This window comes from Apodemus sylvaticus, chromosome 9, assembly GCF_947179515.1.
Source record: "Apodemus sylvaticus chromosome 9, mApoSyl1.1, whole genome shotgun sequence".
In the NCBI taxonomy this organism is placed as follows: Eukaryota; Metazoa; Chordata; class Mammalia; order Rodentia; family Muridae; genus Apodemus; species Apodemus sylvaticus.
In genome coordinates, this window is record NC_067480.1 from 76,464,787 (window position 1) to 76,488,074 (window position 23,288).

Genomic DNA, 23,288 nt, shown 5'->3' on the forward strand with positions numbered 1-23,288 from the left:
CATGGTGGGGCATCTTTTGGGTACATTCCCAAGAGTGGTATTGCTGGGTCTTCAGGTAGATATATTTCCAATTTTCTGAGGAACCTCCAGATTGATTGCCAGAGTGGCTGTACCAGTTTGCAATCCCACCAGCAATGGGGGAGTGTTCCTGTTTCTCCACATTCTCACCAACATGTATTGTCACCTGAGATTTTGATCTTAGGCATTCTGATTGGTATAAGGTGGAATCTCAGGATCATTTTGATTTGCATTTCTCTGATCACTAAGGACTTTGAACATTTGGTGCTTCTCAGCCATTCGAGATTCCTCAGTTTTGAAATCTTAGTTTAGTTCTATACCCCATTTTTTGATTGGGTTGCTTGGTTTATTGGTGGTTAATTTCTTGAGTTCCTTATATAGTTTTGATGTTGTCCCTCTATTGGATGTGGGGTTAGTGAAGATTTTTTTTTCCCAATCTGTAGGGTGCCAATTTGTCTTATTGACTATGTACTGACTAAATCTGCAAGTATTGTGCATTCCCTTGTATGGCCACAGCTTTCTGTCCTTTGTCTGTTTCCCACCCTGGTTCAAACCCCTTGCTGTTACAAATTTTTTACAGTCATGTAAGTACACATAAATGAAAATCCAAAGATAGGATCTACATGTGAGAAAGAACATATGATGTTTTTCTTTTTGAGTCTGCATTATCTAACTTAATATTTTACAGTCCCATCTAGTTTACTGAAAATTTCATAATTTCATTTTTCGTTGTAGCTCAATAAAAAATTCTTCATGTGTTTGTTGCACATTTTTATTACTTATTCATCTGCTGATGGACATTTGAGCTGATTCTATTTCCTTGCTATTGTGATTAGAACAGTGCTATTTTTTTATTGCATTACTTTTCAACTAAAAAGATGACCTAATAAAGAACATAGAGATGGCATGTATTCAGCAGTCTTTCAAGAAGAGAATAGGAGAGAAAGACATAGGAGCACTGATGGGGATTTATCAATCAAGCATGTGTCTCTCCTTCAGGAATCAGTGCTGTTTTTCTACTGGTCCATTGCTGCATCTATGAAGAGGAAAATTACCTTGTGCATTTGTTTACTTCGGGTGTTTACTTACAACTCAATTCCTAAGTGAGGAGAAGGATTTTTGTCTGTCTTGATTTCCTTTTTAAATATAGTATCTAGAAGAGTGCCTAATTCATAATAGGCCTCTAAACAGATGTCTGTTGGAGTTAGTAATCGGGGAAATGAGGATCCTGAACAGGAAGACAGTGGGAGATGAGCTGTGTGACTGCAGTAGAGCTCATCTGAGAAGGGAGCACCAGACTGGTCTCAGATACTAGTTTATAGGTGCAGAAAACAGAAAATGAGAAAATCCCATAGCAAGAAAAGGAAGAAGCTCATGTGCTGTGGAAGAAGAGTAGAAGTAGGCCTTGATAGCCAAAGTGTGTGTGACTGACAATCTCAAACCTGGGATAGCTGTGATGGACTCATAGAGACAACAATAGTCTGTGGGAGCACCTGGCTATATCCAGGAGTCCCAGAAGCAGAGAAGGAGGAAGATGGTTTAACAGTTTTCTAAGTAGGCCCACCCTCAAATGAATTAGCATAACTCTGAAGGTTGAGGACACAGAGAGCATTTTTTTTTAATTTTTTTTTATTCGGTATATTTTTTATTTACATTTCAAATGATTTCCCCTTTCCTAGCCCCCCCCACTCCCAAAAACTCCCGTAAGCCCCCTTTTCTCCCCCTGTCCTCCCACCCACCCCTTCCCACTTCCCCATTCTGGTTTTGCTGAATACTGCTTCATTGAGTCTTTCCAGAACAAGGGGCCACTCTTTCTTTCTTCTTGTACCTCATTTGATGTTTAGATTATGTTTTGGGTATTTCAATTTTCTAAGCTAATATCCACTTATTAGTGAATGCATACCATGATTCATCTTTTGAGTCTGGGTTACCTCACTTAGTATGATGTTCTCTAGTTCCATCCATTTGCCTAAGAATTTCATGAATTCATTGTTTCTAATGGCCGAATAGTACTCCATTGTGTAGATATACCACATTTTTTGCATCCACTCTTCTGTTGAGGGATACCTGGGTTCTTTCCAGCATCTGGCAATTATAAATAGGGCTGCTATGAACATAGTAGAGCATGTATCCTTATTACATGGTGGGGAATCCTGTGGGTATATGCCCAGGAGTGGTATAGCAGGATCTTCTGGAAGTGAGGTGCCCAGTTTTCAGAGGAACCGCCAGACTGATTTCCAGAGTGGTTGTACCAATTTGCAACCCCACCAGCAGTGGAGGAGTGTTCCTCTTTGTCCGCACCCTCTCCAACACCTGCTATCTCCGGAATTTTTAATTTTAGCCATTCTGACTGGTGTAAGGTGAAATCTCAGGGTTGTTTTGATTTGCATTTCCCTAATGACCAATGAAGTTGAGCATTTTTTAAGATGCTTCTCCACCATCCGATGTTCTTCAGGTGAGAATTCTTTGTTTAACACAGAGAGCATTTTAAGAGAGTAGTTTAGGATGTATAGTCAGGGAACACAGCCTGGAAATGACTACAAAGAATTTATACCAGGGATTGGAACCAAGGTGGGAAACAGGGAAAGCATAGAAAGCTGTGGCCACACAAGAGATTCCATAGCCCTTGTAGATATAGCCAGTATGGCCACGTTAGTGCAGAGAAAGAGGTCATTTAGGAAATTGAGGAAGGTAAGATTTTATTTGGTTTACCGTAGGCACCTGAGCAAGAATCATAATAGGAAAAGAAGATTAGAAAAAAAAATTATATAGTAACACCAAAACTTCAAAAAAAGAAAAAGGTAGAAAAGCAGTTTTTAATCAACCATTTATTCAAGTAACAAGTATTTCAACACATTGTATTAGTGAGTAGAGTCACAGAACTTAGAATGTCTCTCTATATTGAGGGAATTTATTGTGATGACTTACAGTCTGTAGTCCAACTCCCCAACAATGGTCAGCTGTGAATTGGAAGTCCAAGAATCTAGTAATTACTCAGTCCTACAAGGCTAGTTGTTTCAGTTGGTCTTCTGTACAAGTAGGTTCCAAAAGATGTGCTAGCAAGTAAGTGCAAGCAGTCGAAGAAGAGTGAATCTTCCTTCTTCCAATGTCCTTATGTAGGCCTCCAGCAGATGTGGCCCAGATTAAAGGTGTGTACTACCATACTTGGATCTGGGACTTTCTTTGTCACAGGCTGACCTTGAACTCAGAGATCACCTTGTCTCAGTCTCCTGGGATTATAGGCATGTACTACCCTGCCTGGGCCAAAGCTTTTCATGGCCACAATGCCTCAAGATCTCCAGGCCAAGGTCCAGATCAGAAACTTTTTAGCCTTAAGATCTGGATCATAGGTGAGTCCTCCAATTCTGGATTATAATTCATTCCAGGTATAGTCAAGTTGAAAACCAGAAATAGCCATTACACATATTTACCAAGTTACTATTTACCAGACCATGGCACATATATGGCAGTGTAAAATGGACTTGGGGAACGTGTAGGTGCATACCATAAGAAGGGAAGAGAATTTTTTTTGTTGTTGTTCTTTGTTTTTTGTTTTTCAAGACACGGTTTCTCTGTGTAGTCCTGACTGTCCTGGAACTCACTCTGTAGACCAGGCTGGCCTCAAACTCAGAAATCCACCTGCCTCTGCCTCCAAAGTACTGGGATTTCAGGTGTGTGCCACCACACCCGGCTCTGGGAGAGAATTTTTATGGAAAGGTTTGAAACAGATACAGGAAGAGTGTGGTTCCCATCTTATAGCTGAAGGGGGCAGGTGAAAAAAGCAGGCTTAGGGGAGACCTGGCTCCTCCAGGACTGAGGAGGCAGCAGGAGAGGTGGGCATAAACAAGGTGGGCAAGTACATGGCAAGCAAAAGTGATTGGCTGAAGTGAGAGTTTTGCCCATAGTCAAGAACCAAGAGGAAGGTGCACCAGTGCTACAATCTGCATCCCAAATAGAACACTGTTCTCAAGTTCTTGTTGCCAACCCATCACTGGATTCCAAAACCCGGTGCCCTATTGGGCATCCAGTGTTGTGATGTTCATACACTGAACAGTTGTGTTTATTCATTCTTAACTGAACATCGCTGTTCACAGATGACGCTTATATAGCTTACAGATTTCACCGAGAGAAGGTAACATCCTTTGATTTAGGACACATTCTCCTGGGGCAAGGGTCTATAGTTCCAGCAGTTTTTCAGGGAAATACATACCTGTAAAATGAGGATTCAACACTTCCTAGTTTACAGATAAGGAAACCTGCTTTTGTTTGACTTTTATTAGCCCTAGCCCCACTCAGAGAGGGGAATAAGGAGGGCTGGATAGATGGACCCACAGGCAGGCAGGCAGGCAGACAGACAGACAGACAGACGTTGAAGTCCTAACTCTTGGTGTATCAGAGTGGGACCTAATTCCCAATAGACTGTTGCAGATGCAGTTCATTAAGATGAGGTCATACTACGTACTCAGGCCAAAAAATAATTAATATACTTTGCATTTTCAATAACTGTATATACTTGACCCTCCCAAAAATCTTCAAGAGTGCTAATTTTTTTTCCTAACATTAAGTTTTAAGTCAACATCAAGTATCATTCCTCAGCTTCTCCTAACCTTTATTTTCTGAAGCTCATTAATTTGACTAGCGTGCCTGGGGGTCCTCTTTATCTCCACCCTAACAAGACTAGGATAATAGGCATGCTTACCAAATCTATACTTGTGTGAGTGTGTGTGTGTGTGTGTGTGTGTGTGTGTGTGTGTGTGTGTGTGGTGGGCAATAGGAGTGGGATTTGTTTATTCTTTCATTGCCTCCCTGGAGGACACTGTACAATAAGGCTTTCCTATAGGTTCTTTCCTTTTACATCATTGTCTTATGTCAACACTAATCCCCAAGAGCTACTTAGTGTCCTCTCAGCATTATCCTCTACTTGCCTCCAGGTATTGACAGAAGCACTTTCCCACCTCAGGTTTCCTTAAAGGAGTTATCCCAATGTTGTGCCATTGTAAACACTATTTTTCACTTCTAGTGGAATATGAAGAAAAATTTGAGACTCTTCTTAGGATTGAACTCAGAATTTGAAACAAAACTGGACTTTAATTAGTGTTTTATTGAATGAATAAATGAATAAATGAATGAATCAATACATACGATCTTAACTACATGTAAAGGATACTGTTAGCACTTCTTTAAAAAAAATTTACCTGTGTTTATCTGTGTGCATGGTCTGTATCTGTCTTTATCTACATATACATGTGTGCCATGCCACACATCTCAACCAGACAATTTGTGGGAATTAGTTCTCTCCTTCTGCCATATGAATCCCAGGGATCAACATCGAGTCGTCGGGCTTGGTAGCAAGGGCTTTAGTCTGTTGAACCACCTTACTGATCCCTGTCAGCACTTCTCATTTCTGATGACAGCTGTTCTTCCTGACTAAGGTATATTAAGACCCCGTAATCACATTTAAATGACAAGTGTTCCAAGTGGTCAGCCCTAAACACCCATACATATGAGCAGCACGAAATGGGCTTGGCAGATTGTGTGTGTGGTGTGTGTGTGTGTGTGTCTGTGTCTGTGTGTGTGTGTGTGTGTGAGTGAGTGTTGTGTGAATAATAATTTAAGAAAAAAATCATGAACTTGAAGGGGATTGAATTGGAGGGGCAGAAATTATGTAAATACAGTACTTGTGAATGAAATTATCAAAAATTGTGAATTTTTTTAAAAATCTACTCATTTGGTTCTCCTACATTTTCAAGAAAGAACTCTTTTACGTGTCTGTATATCTTTCAGATTAAAGATTAAGCAAGGGAATTCTGAAGGGGGAAAAATATTCTAGTCTGGCCGTGTCACTCAGCAGTAGAACTCTTGTCTGACACAAACACTGCTATATGAATTACTTCTCTATTGCTGTGATAAAACACCATGACCAAAGCAATAGAAGGAAGAATGTATTTTAGGCTTATGGTTCCAGAGAGGTAATAGTCTGTTACTGTCACAGCACAAAAGTGTGGCAGCAAGCAGGCCTGGGAGCAGAAACAGCAAAGAGCTCACAAGAAGAAAACAAAGCATGAGTGAACTTGAAATGATGCAGTTCTTTAAGTTCTCAAACCATGCCCCAGTGACATACATCCTCCAGGAAGGCCACATCCCAGGCCTCCCCAAACAGCCAACCAACTGAGCACCAAGCATTCAAATGCCAAAGACCATGGATAACACCTATCATTTAAACCCCCACAAGTACCAACATTCAATCCACACCTCCCTGGGGAAGGGGTTAAATCCCTGAATGGGACTTATTACTTTTTTGTCTCAAACCTTGTGTGCACCAAAAACGTTTAGGCTTCCTTTAGATGCATGCAGATTTGGAAATATTAGACCTTGATCTCCATTGATGAGTACAAGGTGTTCTTGTCACTGAAGTATAATAAGTTATGAGAAAGCCTTCAGGTTTCTTTGTTTATTAACTCATTGCTCTTATTTTCTCTGTAAACTATGATTATTTGTTCTACATTACACATTCTTAATAAAAGAACTGTGTTGCTTTGATTCTAAGTATATCTCTTGACAGTTATTAACCTTCATGTTAATATTTATCATTAGAAGACTTTGTCTCTACAGTGTAGCATCTCATTTTTTTAATTTTTTTTAATTCGATATATTTTTTATTTACATTTCAAATAATTTCCACTTTTCTGGTTCCCCACTCCCCAAAAGTCGCATAGGCCCTCTTCCCTCCCCCTGTTCTCCCATCCACCCCTTCCCACTTCCCTGTTCTGGTTGTGCCCTGTACTGCTACACTGAATCTTTCCAGAACCAGGGGCCACTCCTCCATTCTTTTTGTACCTCATTTGATGTGTGGATTATGTTTTGGGTATTTCAATTTTCTAAGCTAATATCCACTTATTAGTGAGTGCATACCATGATTGATCTTTTGAGACTGGGTTACCTCACTTAGTATGATGTTCTCCAGCTCCATTCATTTGTCTAAGAATTTCATGAATTCATTGTTTCTAATGGCTGAATAGTACTCCATTGTGTGTGTGTATATATATATATATATAAAACACATTTTTTGCATCCATTCTTCAGTTGAGGGACACCTGGCTTCTTTCCATGTTCTGGCTATTATAAATAGGGCTGCTATGAACATAGTGGAGTACATATTCTTATTACCTGCTGGGGAATCCTCTGGGTATATGCCCAGGAGTGCTATAGCAGGATCCTCCGGAAGTGTCGTGCCCAGTTTTCTGAGGAACCACCAGACTGATTTCCAGAGTGGTTGTACCAATTTGCAACCCCACCAGCAGTGGAGGAGTGTTCCTCTTTCTCCACATCCTCGCAAACACCTGCTGTCTCCTGAATTTTTAATCTTAGCCATTCTGGCTGGTGTAAGGTGAAATCTCAGGGTTGTTTTGATATGCATTTCCCTAATGAAGTTGAGCATTTTTAAGATGCTTGTTTTGTTTTGTTTTGTTTGTTTGTTTGTTTTTAGATTTTATTCGATATTTTTTAATTTACATTTCAAATGATTTCCCCTTTTCTGGTTCCCCACTCCCTGAAAGTCACATAAGCCCCCTTCCCTCCCTCTGTCCTCCCACCCATCCCTTCCCACTTCCCTGTTCTGGTTTTGTCTTATACTGCTACACTGGGTCTTTCTAGAACCAGGGGCCACTCCTCCGTTCTTCTTGTACCTCATTTGAAGTGTGGATTATGTTTTGCATATTCCAGTTTTCCAAGCTAATATCCACTTATTAGTGAGTGCATACCATGATTGATCTTTTGAGACTGGGTTACCTCACTTAGTATGATGTTCTCCAGCTCCATCCATTTGCCTAAGAATTTCATGAATTCATTGTTTCTAATGGCTGAATAGTACTCCATTATGTAGATATACCACATTTTTTGCATCCATTTTTCTGTTGAGGGATACCTGTGTTTTAAGATGCTTCTTAGCCATCCAAAGTTCTTCGGGTGAAAATTCTTTGTTTAGCTCTGTACCCCATTTTTAATAGGGTTATTTGGCTTTCTGGGGTCTAACTTCTTCTTGAGTTCTTTGTATATATTGGATATTAGCCCTCTAGCTGATCCTCAACAAATATAAGAAGATCAAACTAATCCCATGCCTCCTATCAGATCACTATGGTGTAAGAGTGGTCTTCAATAGCAACAAAAACAACAGAAAGCCCACATACACATGGAGGCTGAACAATACTCTACTCAAAGACACCTTGGCCAAAGAAGAAATAAAGAAATCAGAGACTTTTTAGAATTTAATGAATATGAAGGCACAACATACCCAAATCTTTGGGACACAATGAAAGCAGTGCTAAGAGGAAAACTCATAACCCTGAGTGCCTCCATAAAGAAACAGGAGAGAGCATACATTACCAGCTTAATGTCACACGTGAAAGCTCTGGAACAAAAAGAAGCTAATTCACCCAGGAGGAGTAGAAGACAGGAAATCATCAAACTCAGGGCTGAAATCAATCAAGTGTAAACAAAGAGAACCATACAAAGAATCAACGAATCTAGTAGCTGGTTCTTTGGGAAAATCAACAAGATAGATAAACCCTTAGCCAGACTGACCAAAGGGCACAGAGAAAGTATCCAAATTAACAAAATTAGAAATGAAAAGGGAGATATAACAACAGAAACTGAGGAAATCCAAAAAATCATCAGATCCTACTACAAAAGCCTATACTCAACACAACCGGAGAATCTGGGGGAAATGGACAATTTCCTAGACAGATACCAAATACCAAAATTAAATCAGGACCAAATAGATCATCTAAACAGTCCCATAACCCCTAAAGAAATAGAAGGAGTCATAGAAAGTCTTCCAACCAAAAAAAGCACAAGACCAGATGGTTTCAGTGCAGAATTCTATCAGACCTTCAGAGAAGACCTAACACCAATACTCTTCAAACTATTCCACAAAATAGAAACAGAAGGAACACTACCCAACTCCTTCTACGAAGCCACAATTACGCTGATACCAAAACCACACAAAGATCCAACAAAGAAAGAGAACTTCAGACCCGTTTCCCTTATGAACATCGATGCAAAAATACTCAATAAAATTCTTGCCAGCCGAATCCAAGAACACATAAAAAGGATCATCCACCATGATCAAGTAGGCTTCATCCCAGGGATGCAGGGATGGTTCAATATATGGAAATCCATCAATGCAATCCACTACATAAACAAACTCAAAGAAAAAACCACATGGTCATTTCATTGGATGCTGAAAAAGCATTTGACAAAATTCAGTATCCTTTCATGCTTAAAGCCTTGGAAAGAACAGGAATTCAAGGCCCATACCTAAACATAGTAAAAGCAATATACAGCAAACCGGTAGCCAGCATCAGACTAAATGGAGAGAAACTTGAAGCAATCCCACTAAAATCAGGGACTAGACAAGGCTGCCCCCTCTCTCCTTATCTTTTCAATATTGTACTTGAGGTACTAGCTCAGGCAATTAGACAACATAAGGAGGTCAAAGTGTTACAAATTGGAAAGGAAGAAGTCAAATTATCACTATTTGCAGATGACATGATAGTCTACTTAAGTGACCCAAAAAAACTCCACTAGAGAACTTGAGCAAAGTGGCAGGTTATAAAATCAACTCAATCAGTAGCCTTCCTATACTCAGAGGATAAGCAGGCTGAGAAAGAAATTAGGGAAATGACACCCTTCACAATAGCCACAAACAGGATAAAGTACCTTGGGGTGACTCTAACCAAACAAATGAAAGATCTGTATGACAAGAACTTCATGATTCTGAAGAAGGAAATGGAAGAAGATCTCAGAAAATGGAAAAACCTCCCATGCTCATGGATCGGCAGAATCAATATAGTTAAAATGGCCATTTTGCCAAAAGCAATATACAGAATCAATGCAATACCCATCAAAGTCCCAACTCAGTTCTTCATAGAGTTAGAAAGAGCAATTCTCAAATTCATCTGGAATAACAAAAAACCCAGGATAGCTAAACCTATTCTCAACAACAAAAGAAATTCTGGGGGAATCAGTATCCCTGACCTCAAGCAGTACTACAGAGCATTAGTGTTAAAACCTGCATGTTATTGGTACAGTGACAGGCAGGCAGACCAGTGGAATAGGATTGAAGACGCAGAAATGAATCCCCACACCTATGGCCACTTGATCCTTGACAAAGGAGTTGAAAACATCCAGTGGAAAAGAGATAGCCTTTTCAACAAATGATGTATCTCATTTTATTAGTTTAATGGGTAATGAGTACCCACCACCCTTGCAGAGGACAGGAATTTAGTTGCCTCATAAGCAATAAGTGGGTCACAGCTACCTGTAACTCCAGCAAATCCAGTGCCATCTTCTGGACTCTTTAGGCTACTGCATTCATATGCACCCCATAGACACATACTTACACATAATTTTAAAATAAAATCATTAAATGGAAGGTGAGAAAAAATGAACTATGTTCAGTTAACTGACCTCAGATTTACATCAAGTACCATGGGCACTCTGGGAGCGCCCTGACTTTGCTTGTGCAGCATACATACCCTAAACCCTGGTCTTACATATTTACATGGGCCTGGCACTTAGCAGTGCTATACATTTTAAGTCAGAACTTCTGGAATATAACTCATGCTGTTATCTGTTCTCTAGTTAGAGTAAATTCTGTTAAATTGTATTTCTCTTGACATGAGTAACAGCATTTGTTTTAAATTTTGAACTCTAAGACCCGAAAAAACAGAGGGCTCCCCAACACCCCAAGCCTCCGAAGGCAACAGCCAAATCACTCACAAGAAATGGTCTTGATGCAATCAGCAAGAGGACTTTTATTCCAGAGCTCTGGGGTCCACAGCCGTACACCATGCAGGGGTAGAGGACTGTGAGACCCAGAGCAACTGAAGTCAGGGGTATTTAAAGGGAAAAAATCACAAGGCAAGGAGTGGAGGACAAATCATGCACGGGACAGGAAGTACAGAATGAGCAAGTCAGGCAATAGTTTATGCCTTAAGGAAGATTAGAGATTATTTGGAGCAAACATCCTTGGAGCATTGTAGAGTTAAACATTGGACCAGTCATCAGATGTGTCAAGAATGTAGTGGGCTAGTTCCTGGAACAGGGTCGGCTATCTTTAGGATAATCTTGAGGGCAAAGGTATCAAGCTGAGGGTAGAAAGGCAAGTTACTGGTGACTCAGTGCTAGGCTAATTGCTGGGGTATGAAAATATTGAGTTGGGGTCTCTCAGAACAAAAGGAATATGCTGGTTTGAATTCAAAATTGTTTTCGTTATTTAAAAATAAGTATTAAGGTCATATTTTATCTATACAAGATGTACTGGTGAGTAATAACTTGCCAAGTCTATGCAAGTGTTTGCAGGTGAGTGTGTGTAGCTCTAGGTCTTCAGGGCTAGTTGTAATGAATGACATTTGTCCCACAGGTCACCAGAGGGAAAACCCCAGTGTTTGACAAAATTTACTTCTTTTGTTGAGAATATAACCATGTTTTATACCCTAGGTTTTTCTGATACTTAACAGACTATACAGGATTTGGGTTGGTTTATTTGTTTTATGATTTGGTGGTTAAGTTTTTCCCTTTTTTTCTGGTCCATTTGAAATCCCATTTTATATATTATTATTTTGTAGTAGAAAAGCCAAAATAGTAAGGATCTTTGCCTTGTGTAAAGGTTCTTTTTTTTTCCAGCTGTATGGGTCTTTATTTTTTTCTGTGGTAAGCCTTCACAAATATTCTTTTTTCAGAGTGTGTACTACTCATTGTATGCCTTTTATGTGACAGGTGCTTTACAAGCAGTTACATATTAACATTATTGTGTAATGAATTATGAATGAGCCCTTAGGTTTTCTTGCTAGATCACTGGGGAAAGTGGATGTGCCCCTGAGTACAGGTACCCTGAGAAGCAGTAAATCCCCTGGAGCTGGAGTTATAAGTGTTTGTAACCTCCCTAATGCCTGCACTGTTAATACAAGTTAGGTCTTCTACAATAGCAGTAAGTGCTCGTAACTACTGAGTCACCTCTCTAGTCTCCATTGTTTTTTGTTTTATATGAAATCTTTGATTATTTGTTCTGTATGCCAAATTCACATATAAATATAAGAATTTATACTTGGCAGGAGAGATGGCTCAGCAGTTAAGAGCACTGACTGCTCTTCCAGAGGTCCTGAGTTCAAATCCCAGCAACCACATGGTGGCTCACAACCATCTGTAATGGGATCTGATGCCCTCCTCTGGTACATCTGAAGACAGCGACAGTGTACTCAGATACATAAAATAAATAAACAATTCTTTAAAAAAAAAAAAGAATTTATACTTGTTTCTAAATACTTGCTGAACCTGGTTGTATATGTTAAAAGGCGTTGTCTCTCTGTGACTTCTCTGATGTTAAACATAGTTTTCAGAAGCCTTCTGCAATTGTCTTTGTTGCCCTTTGTATGTAAACACCCTTGTCATGATGCTGTCTGCTAAGATGGAGTGAAATATCAGACACTGCTGAAGGCCAAGGTTTTCAATTCAACAGTCCATCAGGGGCCCCTGCCCTGAGCATATTATTGTCTACTTTGTACTACCATGTCCCCATCTATAGAAGGGAGTGCATGGATGGGCTGCTTTTCTTACAGAGGAGTAGGGTGCCTTTTGGAATAGGCATGCAATGTATGACAAGTTGCTAGTCATATATAACCGAGAGGTGATAGCTATCATTCTTAATTTTAAGGTCATTAAAGGAAGTCTATGCTTTGGTTTTTGGTAATTTTCCATCTGCCTTATTACTCTGAAAAATCATTTCTCCATATAAAATTAAATAATTTAGAGAAAATTATAGATAGCTAGCAGCGAGCTATGTTACTATCAAATTTCTCAGTCTAATCACCTCTCTAGCAGTGTCACTTGCTAAGGGTCAAGCATTCAAACACATGAATCTGAGGGCCATTCCTACTCAAATCACCATAGTACTGCTACTTGTCAGAGACATGCTGAGCAAGAGGGTGGTTGTATAGCTACCACCTATGCCACTGTCATAGAAACTCTTAGACTATTACCTGTCAGTTGCTACTAAGGCACAAAGAAAGAGACACTCCAAACCCAGCATTCACTCAAAAATAGCGAAGAGGTACATCCTAGGATACAAATGCCACACAGATGCAATGTACAAGGGGTGGCAGGCCACAACAAAAGTGTTTTGAAACAAAGAGCACTGGTTAGAGAACGTCTTTGTATTTATGTTTTGTCTCAACAGCTTTAGGTTTGAGCCTTCTGACTGGGAAATCTGTTACGGCTTTCCATTACCAGTATGCTTATTAAAAGAACCATTATATGAGGGTTTGTGCCTTTAATATAAATATTCTAGAAGCCTAAAGAGGTAGATTTCTGTGTAAGGTCTAGTCTAAGCCAGTTAGTGGTATGGCAAAAACATAAATAAAAACCTAGGAAAAAATGAAAATAGTGCTATGAGTTTTGGTTTCTACTTCCATTTGAAGGAAATGTGTTTAAGCTTCATTGTGCTTTAAAAGCAAAACACTAAAGCAGTGCTCTGAAGAGGTGATCTGGAGAAAGTTAGAAATAGTAAATGTCACTATTGCCTGCTTTGGTAGAATCAGGGTTAGGTAAGAATCAATACTGCATTCATGTTTTTGTTTGTTTTGGTTTTTTTGTTTGTTTGTAGGAGACAAAGTTTAAGGAACAAAACCTCTGGGTCTAGAGTGCTGGCCTAGCATGTCCAAGGCCCAAGGTCCACTCCAGGGACTATAAAATGCAAGAACGGTACTGGAAGCTAGGGAAGAGGAGGGTAGAGAAGGAACATAACTAAGCTCTTATTATGTCAGTTTCCTGCTGCCTTGTTTTTAAACAAGTTTCTATAGCTCTTCTGCCTACCTTAAATTGGGCACTGTCATCTAAGTATTATAAAAGGTTTTTCAGTAGTTACTTGAAGATGGTATCAGTTGAAGGCACAAGATCTAGGCTCATCTCCTGGATAGCCTTAGTTATGGTATATCAATAGTCTAAATATCTGGTATATAATAGCTGCTCAGAAATGTTCGTAGAATTGAGTGAGATGTCTGTGAATAAATGTAAGAGAAAATTGTCAACTTCTTCATTTGTTCTACAAGTAGAATATTAACACATGTTGTCTTGCCTTCTGTACTTTGTATATTCTCATAATTTTTAAAATTATGGTAACAGGATTATTGCACTGGCCCCTCCAAATAAATGCCCAAATGTCTACCTATTCCAGAGACTCACTAAGGTCAACCTTTCTGGGTCCTTAACCTACTATATTAGAGTAAGGAGCTTAAGGCACTTGATGCTGACATCTGGATGCAGTATACTATAGGTGCCAAAGCAGTATGCTTAAAAACAGCTTTATATAACTATGTAGAGTACAGCCCCTAAATTTCAAATCATGCTACACAGGAGTCACTTTGTGATATGAACAAGTAACTTACCCTCTCTAGGTATCGATGTTTGTATGTGTAATACAAGGAAAATCATCCTAGGCTTATAATAAAATGATGTTCAGCATAAAATGAGATAAGGCTCATAAAGTTCTAACCCTGGTCTCTTTCCACAAAGCCTTTGAGAGTCACCATCACCTTAGTGGAGTAGCTGGTAGGCCTTGCACCTTGGCCTTTCCAGACTTCAGTTTGTTGGCCTCTGTATTCTGGCTTAGCTCGGGACCATTACAATTAACAGCCACTTAACAAGTAATTTCATTGAATGATCCAGGCAGGTTTCTGAAACCATTAAGTTGTTTTTTAGAGACTAAGCTTTTTATGTTGTGGAGGTTACCCAGCAGATTCTTGAGTGTAACTTTACATAACTTGAGAAGATTCAAATGGGATCCTCAGATTCAAATTCGAGTACTGCAGCTAAAATACATTCCACAAAACTCTCCTGCATTTTTTACAAAACAGGTAAAATTTATTCCCTGGCCAGGTACTATATTTGAATATCAGCATTTGAGAAAACTTTTTGAATTACCAGATCAATTGATTACCTGTTTTTTTTAACTTCATTGCTTTAAATGAAAACTATTACATAAAACATTATACCATTATATCCTTGCTTTTTTAATTTCTAAAGGATAAAAATGACAATAGGAAACTGGATGTAAATATGGAAAAATGAGCAAATAAGAGGAGTGTAAAGAGCTAGAGAGCAGGTAGGGAAAGTGAGTGCTTTACAGATGAAAGCAGATGTGTGAGATTACAGGCTGTCAGGTCTCCAGTGGAAATGAAGATGATAAAGGACTTCCTTACATAGTTTATAATTACTCATTTTTCCCAGTCTAGTCTCCTTTCCACAGTATTCACAGGAGGAAACATGGTACAAAGCTTCCTTAGAAAGTGGCTTCTCCACAGCAGGAAGACAATCTAAGTCTTTCTGATTCAATATTTCATCTTTTTCTCCTGAATTATAGTTGCTTTCCTGTGAAACATTTTTCAAGTAACTGATTAATGAAAAAGATGTAGTTACAACTGCAGGAAGCTGTAGCTGTAAAGTTCCCTCACAGTCAGTGTTACAGAGGTGGTCATTGTGGCTCACAAAGCATGTGTCATTAACGGGCTGAACTGTGACTGCAGTGACTGAAGCCCAGAAATAGAAGCACTTACACAAACCTGTCCTTAACAGGTGTGTGTAGTACTTGTACCCAGAGTTAGAGTTAGGTTACAATCCTGTGTAGACTCTCTCTCTCTCTCTCTCTCTCTCTCTCTCTCTCTCTCTCTCTCTCTCCCTCTCCCTCTCCCTCTCCCTCTCCCTCTCCCTCTCCCTCTCCCTCTCCCTCTCCCTATCTCTCTCTGAATTTCCCTTTACTTTTAGAAAAACAAATAACTGTAGAAAGGTATAATTTTGAATTATGTGATACATATATAAAAGAATAAGCAAGGAAGTACTGTTTTATTAGAATTTTAACTGCTTCCCCATTTACAAGGTTTTTGTTAGTAATTTCTCAGCAGCAAAGCCAAAGGTAGCCATATAAATGACAACAAATATGCACACATCTAAGAATGTATTTATGGTGCAAATAGCACATCCATATCTGCACCCCTCCTTGTGCCACTCCCTGAGGGCATGTTGGGTAGCTGGAATGTGCTACACAGAGGTCTTTGGTGAGTATCTCTTCTCCAGACAGACTGAATTATTACCTGAATTATTGCATCACTTGCTTTGACTCTCAGTTATTTTCTTAGACACATCATAAGGCACATATTTTCAACAGTATTGTGTCTGAATCTTCTTCTTCCTCTTATTTAGTGATTTCTAGTAACTATCAGACCTGTCTCGGCCTTCTGATGCATTATCCACTCATCGGGGACATACACTCACTGATACTGAAGGCTCTGTTCCTTAGAGACCCAAAGGTAAGCTTTGTTGAAAACATTCATAAATTTTTAAGTTGTATGAAGAATCATGTTCTCAGTCTGATTTATTCCTAATGATTGTTGTAAGCCAGCATTCACATAGCTCATTGGCTAGTATGTTAGCAAGTGAATTCAGTGGACATTGTCCTAAGACACTGCATCCCAGCAGGTGCCCCTGTTCCTCGACAGGTTGTCTGGTTCTCCTGCCTTTCTCTGTTAGCTTAAGAAAGCTTGTGAATACCTGTTTCTTACAGCCAGACCTCACTCTTTGATAATCCCTCACAAGAGATGACTTAATTCAAATATGGCTTCTGAGGCGACATAGAGTCAAGAAAAAAGAGCTATACTAAGGACTAGGCCTATAAGAATTTATCAGTGAATTATGATGCAAATGTTTATGTGTCTGTATGCATATATTATTCTATCTGTGGCTTACAAGTCACCTAATAAAGATTCAAACAGACCTTAACACTGATTTCTTTATTTGAATATAAAGCAATTCATTAAAATTTTCTTCATACTTCACAGAAAAAAAAAAGTGTGCTCTTTTACAACTAATGTTGTATTTCTTGAAAATAAGAACATTTAATGATCTTAAAAAAAAATGTGAAACCTTGCTGTTTTTGAGCCAAACAAAAATATTGGATGAAGAGTGAGAGAGAAAACTTCAAATGCAAGGATGAGAATGCCAGGCTCTGGATGGTAATCCCAGCCTTTGGCGCTTTGGAAACTCTCTCAATAGGCTTGTTGGCAGTTGTCAGACTGTCTCTGAGTCAGTCAGTCTGTCTGTGAGTTCTGTGGCCAAAACTCTGCCTGTTCATCTTGAGCATCCAAATGTAATAGAAATCTGATTCTAAAGAACTTTTTACCTTTCTCTAGTTGGTAACATTAACCTTGAGTATATTTGCTATTATATTACTTAGAATTTTCCTTGCCTGCTTTTTATAGAAATACTATCTTTTATTAGCATTTCTGTTATACAAACAATTTTATTAAGCTTGAAAATAAAATCTATGCTTCTTTTTATATAAGGAAAATCATTTTTTGCATATGGCTTATGAATACCACTATTTGTACTTTCCATTTCTGTTTTTGTCTTCACATGTATATTTAAATCATATGTACTCTGTAACTAAATGCCCCAGAAAAAGATCAAGTGGCTATAAAAAGTTGTAAAGATGAAATCATTAATAATCACTTATGAGTTTTGGTCTCCAGACTTAAAGTGCATTGTGTCATCTCAGCATTTGGAATTCTAAGGAGTAGAAAATGGGAGATTAACTAAACTCCAATTTTTATTTGTTTTTTAAATAATATTTTCTTAATTCTTTGATTATTTCTTACAATGTATTTTGAAAATATTTACCTTTTTCCCCAAACTCCTCCTATATCTTATCTCCATCTCCCTATCTACGGAGCCTCAAGTCCTTTTATGTTTGTTTTAAACCCATCTAACCAATTTTGTGCTACACAAATCCTCTTGCATGTGATGCTATTTCCTGGGACATGGTCAGCCTACCAGATTTCATACCCATAAAAAAGATTGACTTTCTCTTTCAGAAGTTGGGACCTCATAAAATTACAAAGTTTCTGTAAGGCAAAGAACACCATCAAAAGGGCAAATCGGCAACCAACAAATTGGGAAAAGATCTTCACCAAGCCTACATCAGATAGAGGGCTAATATCCAATATATACAAAGAACCCAGAAAACCAAATAATCCTATTAAAAAATGGAGTACAGAGTTAAAGAATTTTCACCTGAAGAACCTTGGATGGCGGAGAAACATCTTAAAAAAATGCTCAACTTCATTAGTCATTAGGGAAATGCAAATCAAAACAACCCTGAGATTTCACCTTACACCAGTCAGAATGGCTAAGATTAAAAATTCAGGAGACAGCAGATGTTGGTGAGGATGTGGAGAAAGAGGAACACTCCTCCACTGCTGGTGTGATTGCAAATTGGTACAACCACTCTGGAAATCAATCTGGCAGTTCCTCAGAAAACTGGGCACCTCACTTCTGGAAGATCCTGCTATACCACTCCTGGGCATATACCCAGAAGATTCCCCAGCATGTAATAAGGATACATGTTCCACTATGTTCATAGCATACCTATTCATAATTGCCAGAAGCTGGAAAGAACCCAGGTATCCCTCAACAGAAGAGTGGATGCAAAAATTTGGTATATATACACAATAGAGTACTATTCAGCCATTAGAAACAATGAATTCATGAAATTCTTAGGCAAATGGATGTAGCTGGAGAACATCATACTTAGTGAGGTAACCCAGACTCAAAAGATGAATCATGATATGCACTCACTAATAAGTGAATATTAACCTAGAAAACTGGAATACCCAAAACATAATCCACACATCAAATGAGGTACAAGAAGAACGGAGGAGTGGCTCCTTGTTCTAGAAAGACTCAGTGAAGCAGTATAGGGCAAAACCAGAACAGGGAAGTGGGAAGGGTTGGGTGGGAAAACAGGGGAGGGAAGGGGGCTGATGGGACTTTCAGGGAGTGGGAGGTCTAGAAAAGGGAAATCATTTGAAATGTAAATAAAAAATATATCGAATAAAAAAAAAGAAAAAAAAAGAAGTTAGCAGTTACTAGTAGTTCCTCCTGTAAGTTGGAACTTGGTGCTCAACCCTACACACACACACACACACACACACACACACACACACACACACACGCACGCACGCACGCACGCACACACACACACATGCACACACGCACACACGCACACACACAATGCAGAGATTTTTGTCTAGGTGGAGCTTGTGTAGGACCTGTGTGTGTTGTCCTAGCTGCTGTGAGCTCATACATGCAGATGTGCTGTTGTAGGCATCCACCCCTTGTCAGATGCCCTATTCCAGGCTAGGTACTCCCCAGTCTCATCTCTACATGCTGATTAGTGGTAGATAATCATGTCAATCACTGTTTTCTGCGGAAAGAAATTTCAGCCCCATTGATCAGTGTCACTGTTGTTATGCCAGTACCATGCTGTATATAGCTCTGTAGGTATAGTAAAACCAGGGATAGTGAAACCTCTAGCAATTCTTGTCTTATTCAAGTTTGTTTTGGCTAATCTTGTTTTTGTTAAGAATTTTTGCATTGAGGTTTATCTGAGAGTTTTGCCAGTAATATTCCCTTTCTGTTGGCAGGTTTGGTGTTGGAGTAATACAAGCTTCAGAAAACAAATTTGGAATTGTCCTTTTCTTTTGCACACTAAAAACAATTTTGAGTAGTATTAGTGTTAGGTATTTTTTTAAAGGTCTGGCATAATTCTATGCAATATCTATGGGGTCCCAATTTTTTTAAGTTGAGATATTTTTCTCTTGCTAGGTCATAGGGTTGTTGTGGATCTATTTAAATTATTTACTTCATCTTCATTTAACCTTAGTAGATCATATACATACATATATGTTTTAAGTATATCCTTATGAATTTCTTCAGTGACTGTTGTAATGTTTTTCTTGTCATCTTTGATTTTATAAATTTGAGTCTTCTCCTTTTCTTTTGGTTAATTTCCTAGTGGTCTGTTAATCGTGTTAATATTTTCGAACAACCAGTTATCTCTTCCAATCTTTCATTTTAGGGTATTTTTTCTTTTTCTAAGGTCTTTGGATGCATTGTTAAGTATGAGAGATCTCAAGTTTTTAGTGTAGGTACTTAGTACTTAAAACTTTCCTCTTAGGACTGCTCTCTTGGTCAGCTTTCTATTGCTGTGATAAAATACCATGACCAGAACCAACATGAGGAGGAAAGGGTTTATTTCATTTTACAATGTGTTGTTAGATAGAATATAGTTGTCAGATGTAATGCAGTGTTTTTTCAGTTCTCCTGTACTTGTTGAGACTTGCTTTGTTTCCTACTATGTGATCATTTGGAAAAAAGCTCCAGGGGCTACAGTGAAGTATGTTCTAATGTCTGGGTCCAGTGTTCTATAGATGTCTACTAGATCCATTTGATTCATGGTATCATTTGACTCCCAAGTCTCTCTCTCTCTGTTTCAGTCTGATGTCTGTTCAAAGGAGCAAGGAATTGAAGTTTCCTACCACTACCACTTGGAGTCAATCTGTGGTTTTATATCTAACAGTATTTCTTTTATGAAAATGGATACTCTTCTGATTTGTATGTGAATATTTAGAATTTTAATGTCCTCTTGGTTTATCTTTTCCTTGAGCGAATATTAAGTATCCTTCCTGATCCTTTCTCACTAATTTTGGTTTAAAGTCTGTTTTTCAAGACATTAGAAGAGCTACACTTGCTTATTTTTTAGTTCCATTTGCTTGGAAATACTTTCTCCCTCCTGTCACCTCACAGTGGTATCTGTTGTTGATGGGAGGTTTGGTTTTTGGAAGCAACAGAAAGATGTATCCTGTGTTCCAATGCTAGTCTGTGTTTCCTTTTAAGAATTGAGACATAATACTGGGGATTCTTTTGTTGTCTTAAACATCTAATAAACTATTGTGTAGTTCTTTGTTCCCACTACCTTCCTAGGGGTGTTTAACTTTCTCTTCAGACCAACATACTCTTTCAGTGTTCTCTGTAGAGCTGGATTAAAGGTCACCAGTTCTAAGAAATCTGTTTTTATCAGGAAAAACCTTTCTCCTTTTATTACAACTGATAGTTTTGCTGAGTGTAATAGTCTGAGATGACATCTGCGATCTTTCACAATGTATAGACCATTCTGGTGCTCAAAGTAGTCTCTAGGTGTTAGTCTAATCAGTTTGCCTTTGTATGTGATTTGATCTTTATCTCTTGAAGCTTGAATATCCTTTTTATGTTCCATATAGTTAATGTTTTGATTATTATGTGACATGTGGAATTTCATTTCTGATCCTGTCTACTTGGTCTCTTGTACCTTGATAGATATTCTTTATAAATTTTTTCGTCTGTAATTTTCTTGAAAGTGTTTTGAGGCCTGTGGCCTGGGTTTCTTTTCCTTCTTGTATTCCAGTGATTCATATTGCATTTATTCTTTTTATACTATACATAGTCCTTCATATTCTGTTTCTAGTGGGGTTTTTCCAGATTTAACATTTTCTTAGATTGATTTATACATTTTCTTTACCTTGTCTTCAAGCTTTGATATTCTTCCATTCCTTATTCCACTTGATCTCTTCTATTGGTAAGACTTTCCATTATTTCTTTGTTTGTTTGTTTGTTTGTTTGTTTTGGATTTGGTTTTTTTTTCGAGACAGGGTTTCTCTGTATAACCCTGGCTGTCCTGGAACTCACTCTGTAGACCAGGCTGGCCTCAAACTCAGAAAAGTACCTGCCTCTGCCTCCCAGTGTGCTGGGATTATACCACCGCCCGGCTATTTTTTTTTTCATCATTTATTTTTTATTTCACTGACTTAATACTTTTATTTCCAGTTTTTATTTCAGATTAGCTTTTCTTCAAGAATTCTATTTCTTTATTATATTTTCATAGCTTTGTTTTTTTACCTCATTTAAATGTTTATTTTGTAGTCTTTATTCTAGTGTCTCTTGAGTTTCTTAAACATAATTATAATTCTATCTTGAAAGTCATGATTTTTTTTCTAACTACCAAGTTGCTTCTTTCAGGGAATATTATTGTGAGGGTAAGATTTTCTGAAAGTGGTTATTCATGTTGTTTTTCTTTGGGGGATGGAACTTCAACATCTGAAGTTAAGTTGTTGGTGATGTTTCTTGGTTTAGATGTCTGCTCTCACCTTTGTTGCATATTTGTTTTGGTCTTTGTTTGCTGTTAACCTAGTTGAATGGTACTTGCAGTTCAGTCTTAGGGGTACTCTGTTTTGATATACAAATGAAATGTCTAGTTTAGCTAGGGACTGGTACAACTTCTGAGCCTAGGAACATACTTTGTGTAGCATTAGAAGGTTCTAGCAGCTGATCTTCAGACATCTATTGAGGGCTCAGTGGTTTCTAGAGGTTGTTCTTAGATAGCAGGGATGGGGACCACAGTAGAAGTATATCATCACACTAGTAGCAGGGCACAGGATAGTTCACTATCCTTAAGAGGAGGTGGCTGGGAATCCTTACTGAGGTGAAGTGACTGATATACAATTGAGCCAGAGTTCCCTTTTTGTATGTGGATGTTGGCTCAATGAAGAAAGGAATGAATATTTTATCATAACTTACCAATCTTAGTACTTTTCTCTAGGTAAATATGATCTCTTTAAGAGTAACTTACCCAATTTCAGAATTCCTTATTCTTAATCCATTGATGCTTATTAATGGAATCTAACAACCCTTTCATGTTAGTGTGATTTTTGTAGAATACTTTTAATTCCAATAGAATATAATGAAATAAATTCTATTAGCATTAAAGTTAAGATTCAGATTTGTAGGCAAACTGGTGATACTAGAAAAAAATCACTCTGAGTGAGGTAACTCAGACTCAGAAAGACAATCATGGTATGTATTCACTTATAAATGGAAAATAACTGTAAAATAAAAAACAATCATGTTATGGTCCAAGACCCAGGAGAGGCTAAGTAACAGAGAGGACTTATGGGGGATGCAAGGATCTCCCTAGGAAAGGGAAATAAAATAGATTTCACCAGTAGACTTGAGTGGATGGAGTTAGAAACAGAAGTAATCGAGTATTGGGGGGGGGGGGTAGAGAAAATTCTGGGAGAAATCACTGGCACTGGGGGACATTTTTAGAGCTAGGCAGAAACCTAGTACAATGAAAACTCCATGGAATCTATGAGAGTGACTCTAGCAAAGATTCCTAGTAATGGGGGACACAGAGCCTGAAGCAACTATCATCTGTAACCACGCAGCCGGTGGAAGGTTTGAGACACCACCCAGCCATAAAACCTTCCACCTACAAACCTTCAACCTACAGTTTGTCCTGCCTGCAGAGAGTTCTGGGACTGGAGTCTAGCAGAATTATCATCAAAGAGATC

The 23,288-nt window shown here is 38.5% G+C and overlaps 1 protein-coding gene across 1 annotated transcript in view; it reads left to right on the plus strand.

Annotated features, from left to right (window-relative positions):
• Window positions 1-23,288, plus strand: part of Tbc1d5 (TBC1 domain family member 5) — a 533,074-nt gene that overhangs the window by 373,406 nt on the left and 136,380 nt on the right. The window contains exon 16 of the mRNA XM_052191804.1: window positions 16,270-16,376. Coding sequence (XP_052047764.1) covers window positions 16,270-16,376 — 107 coding nt within the window. The remainder of the gene's footprint in view (window positions 1-16,269; window positions 16,377-23,288) is intronic.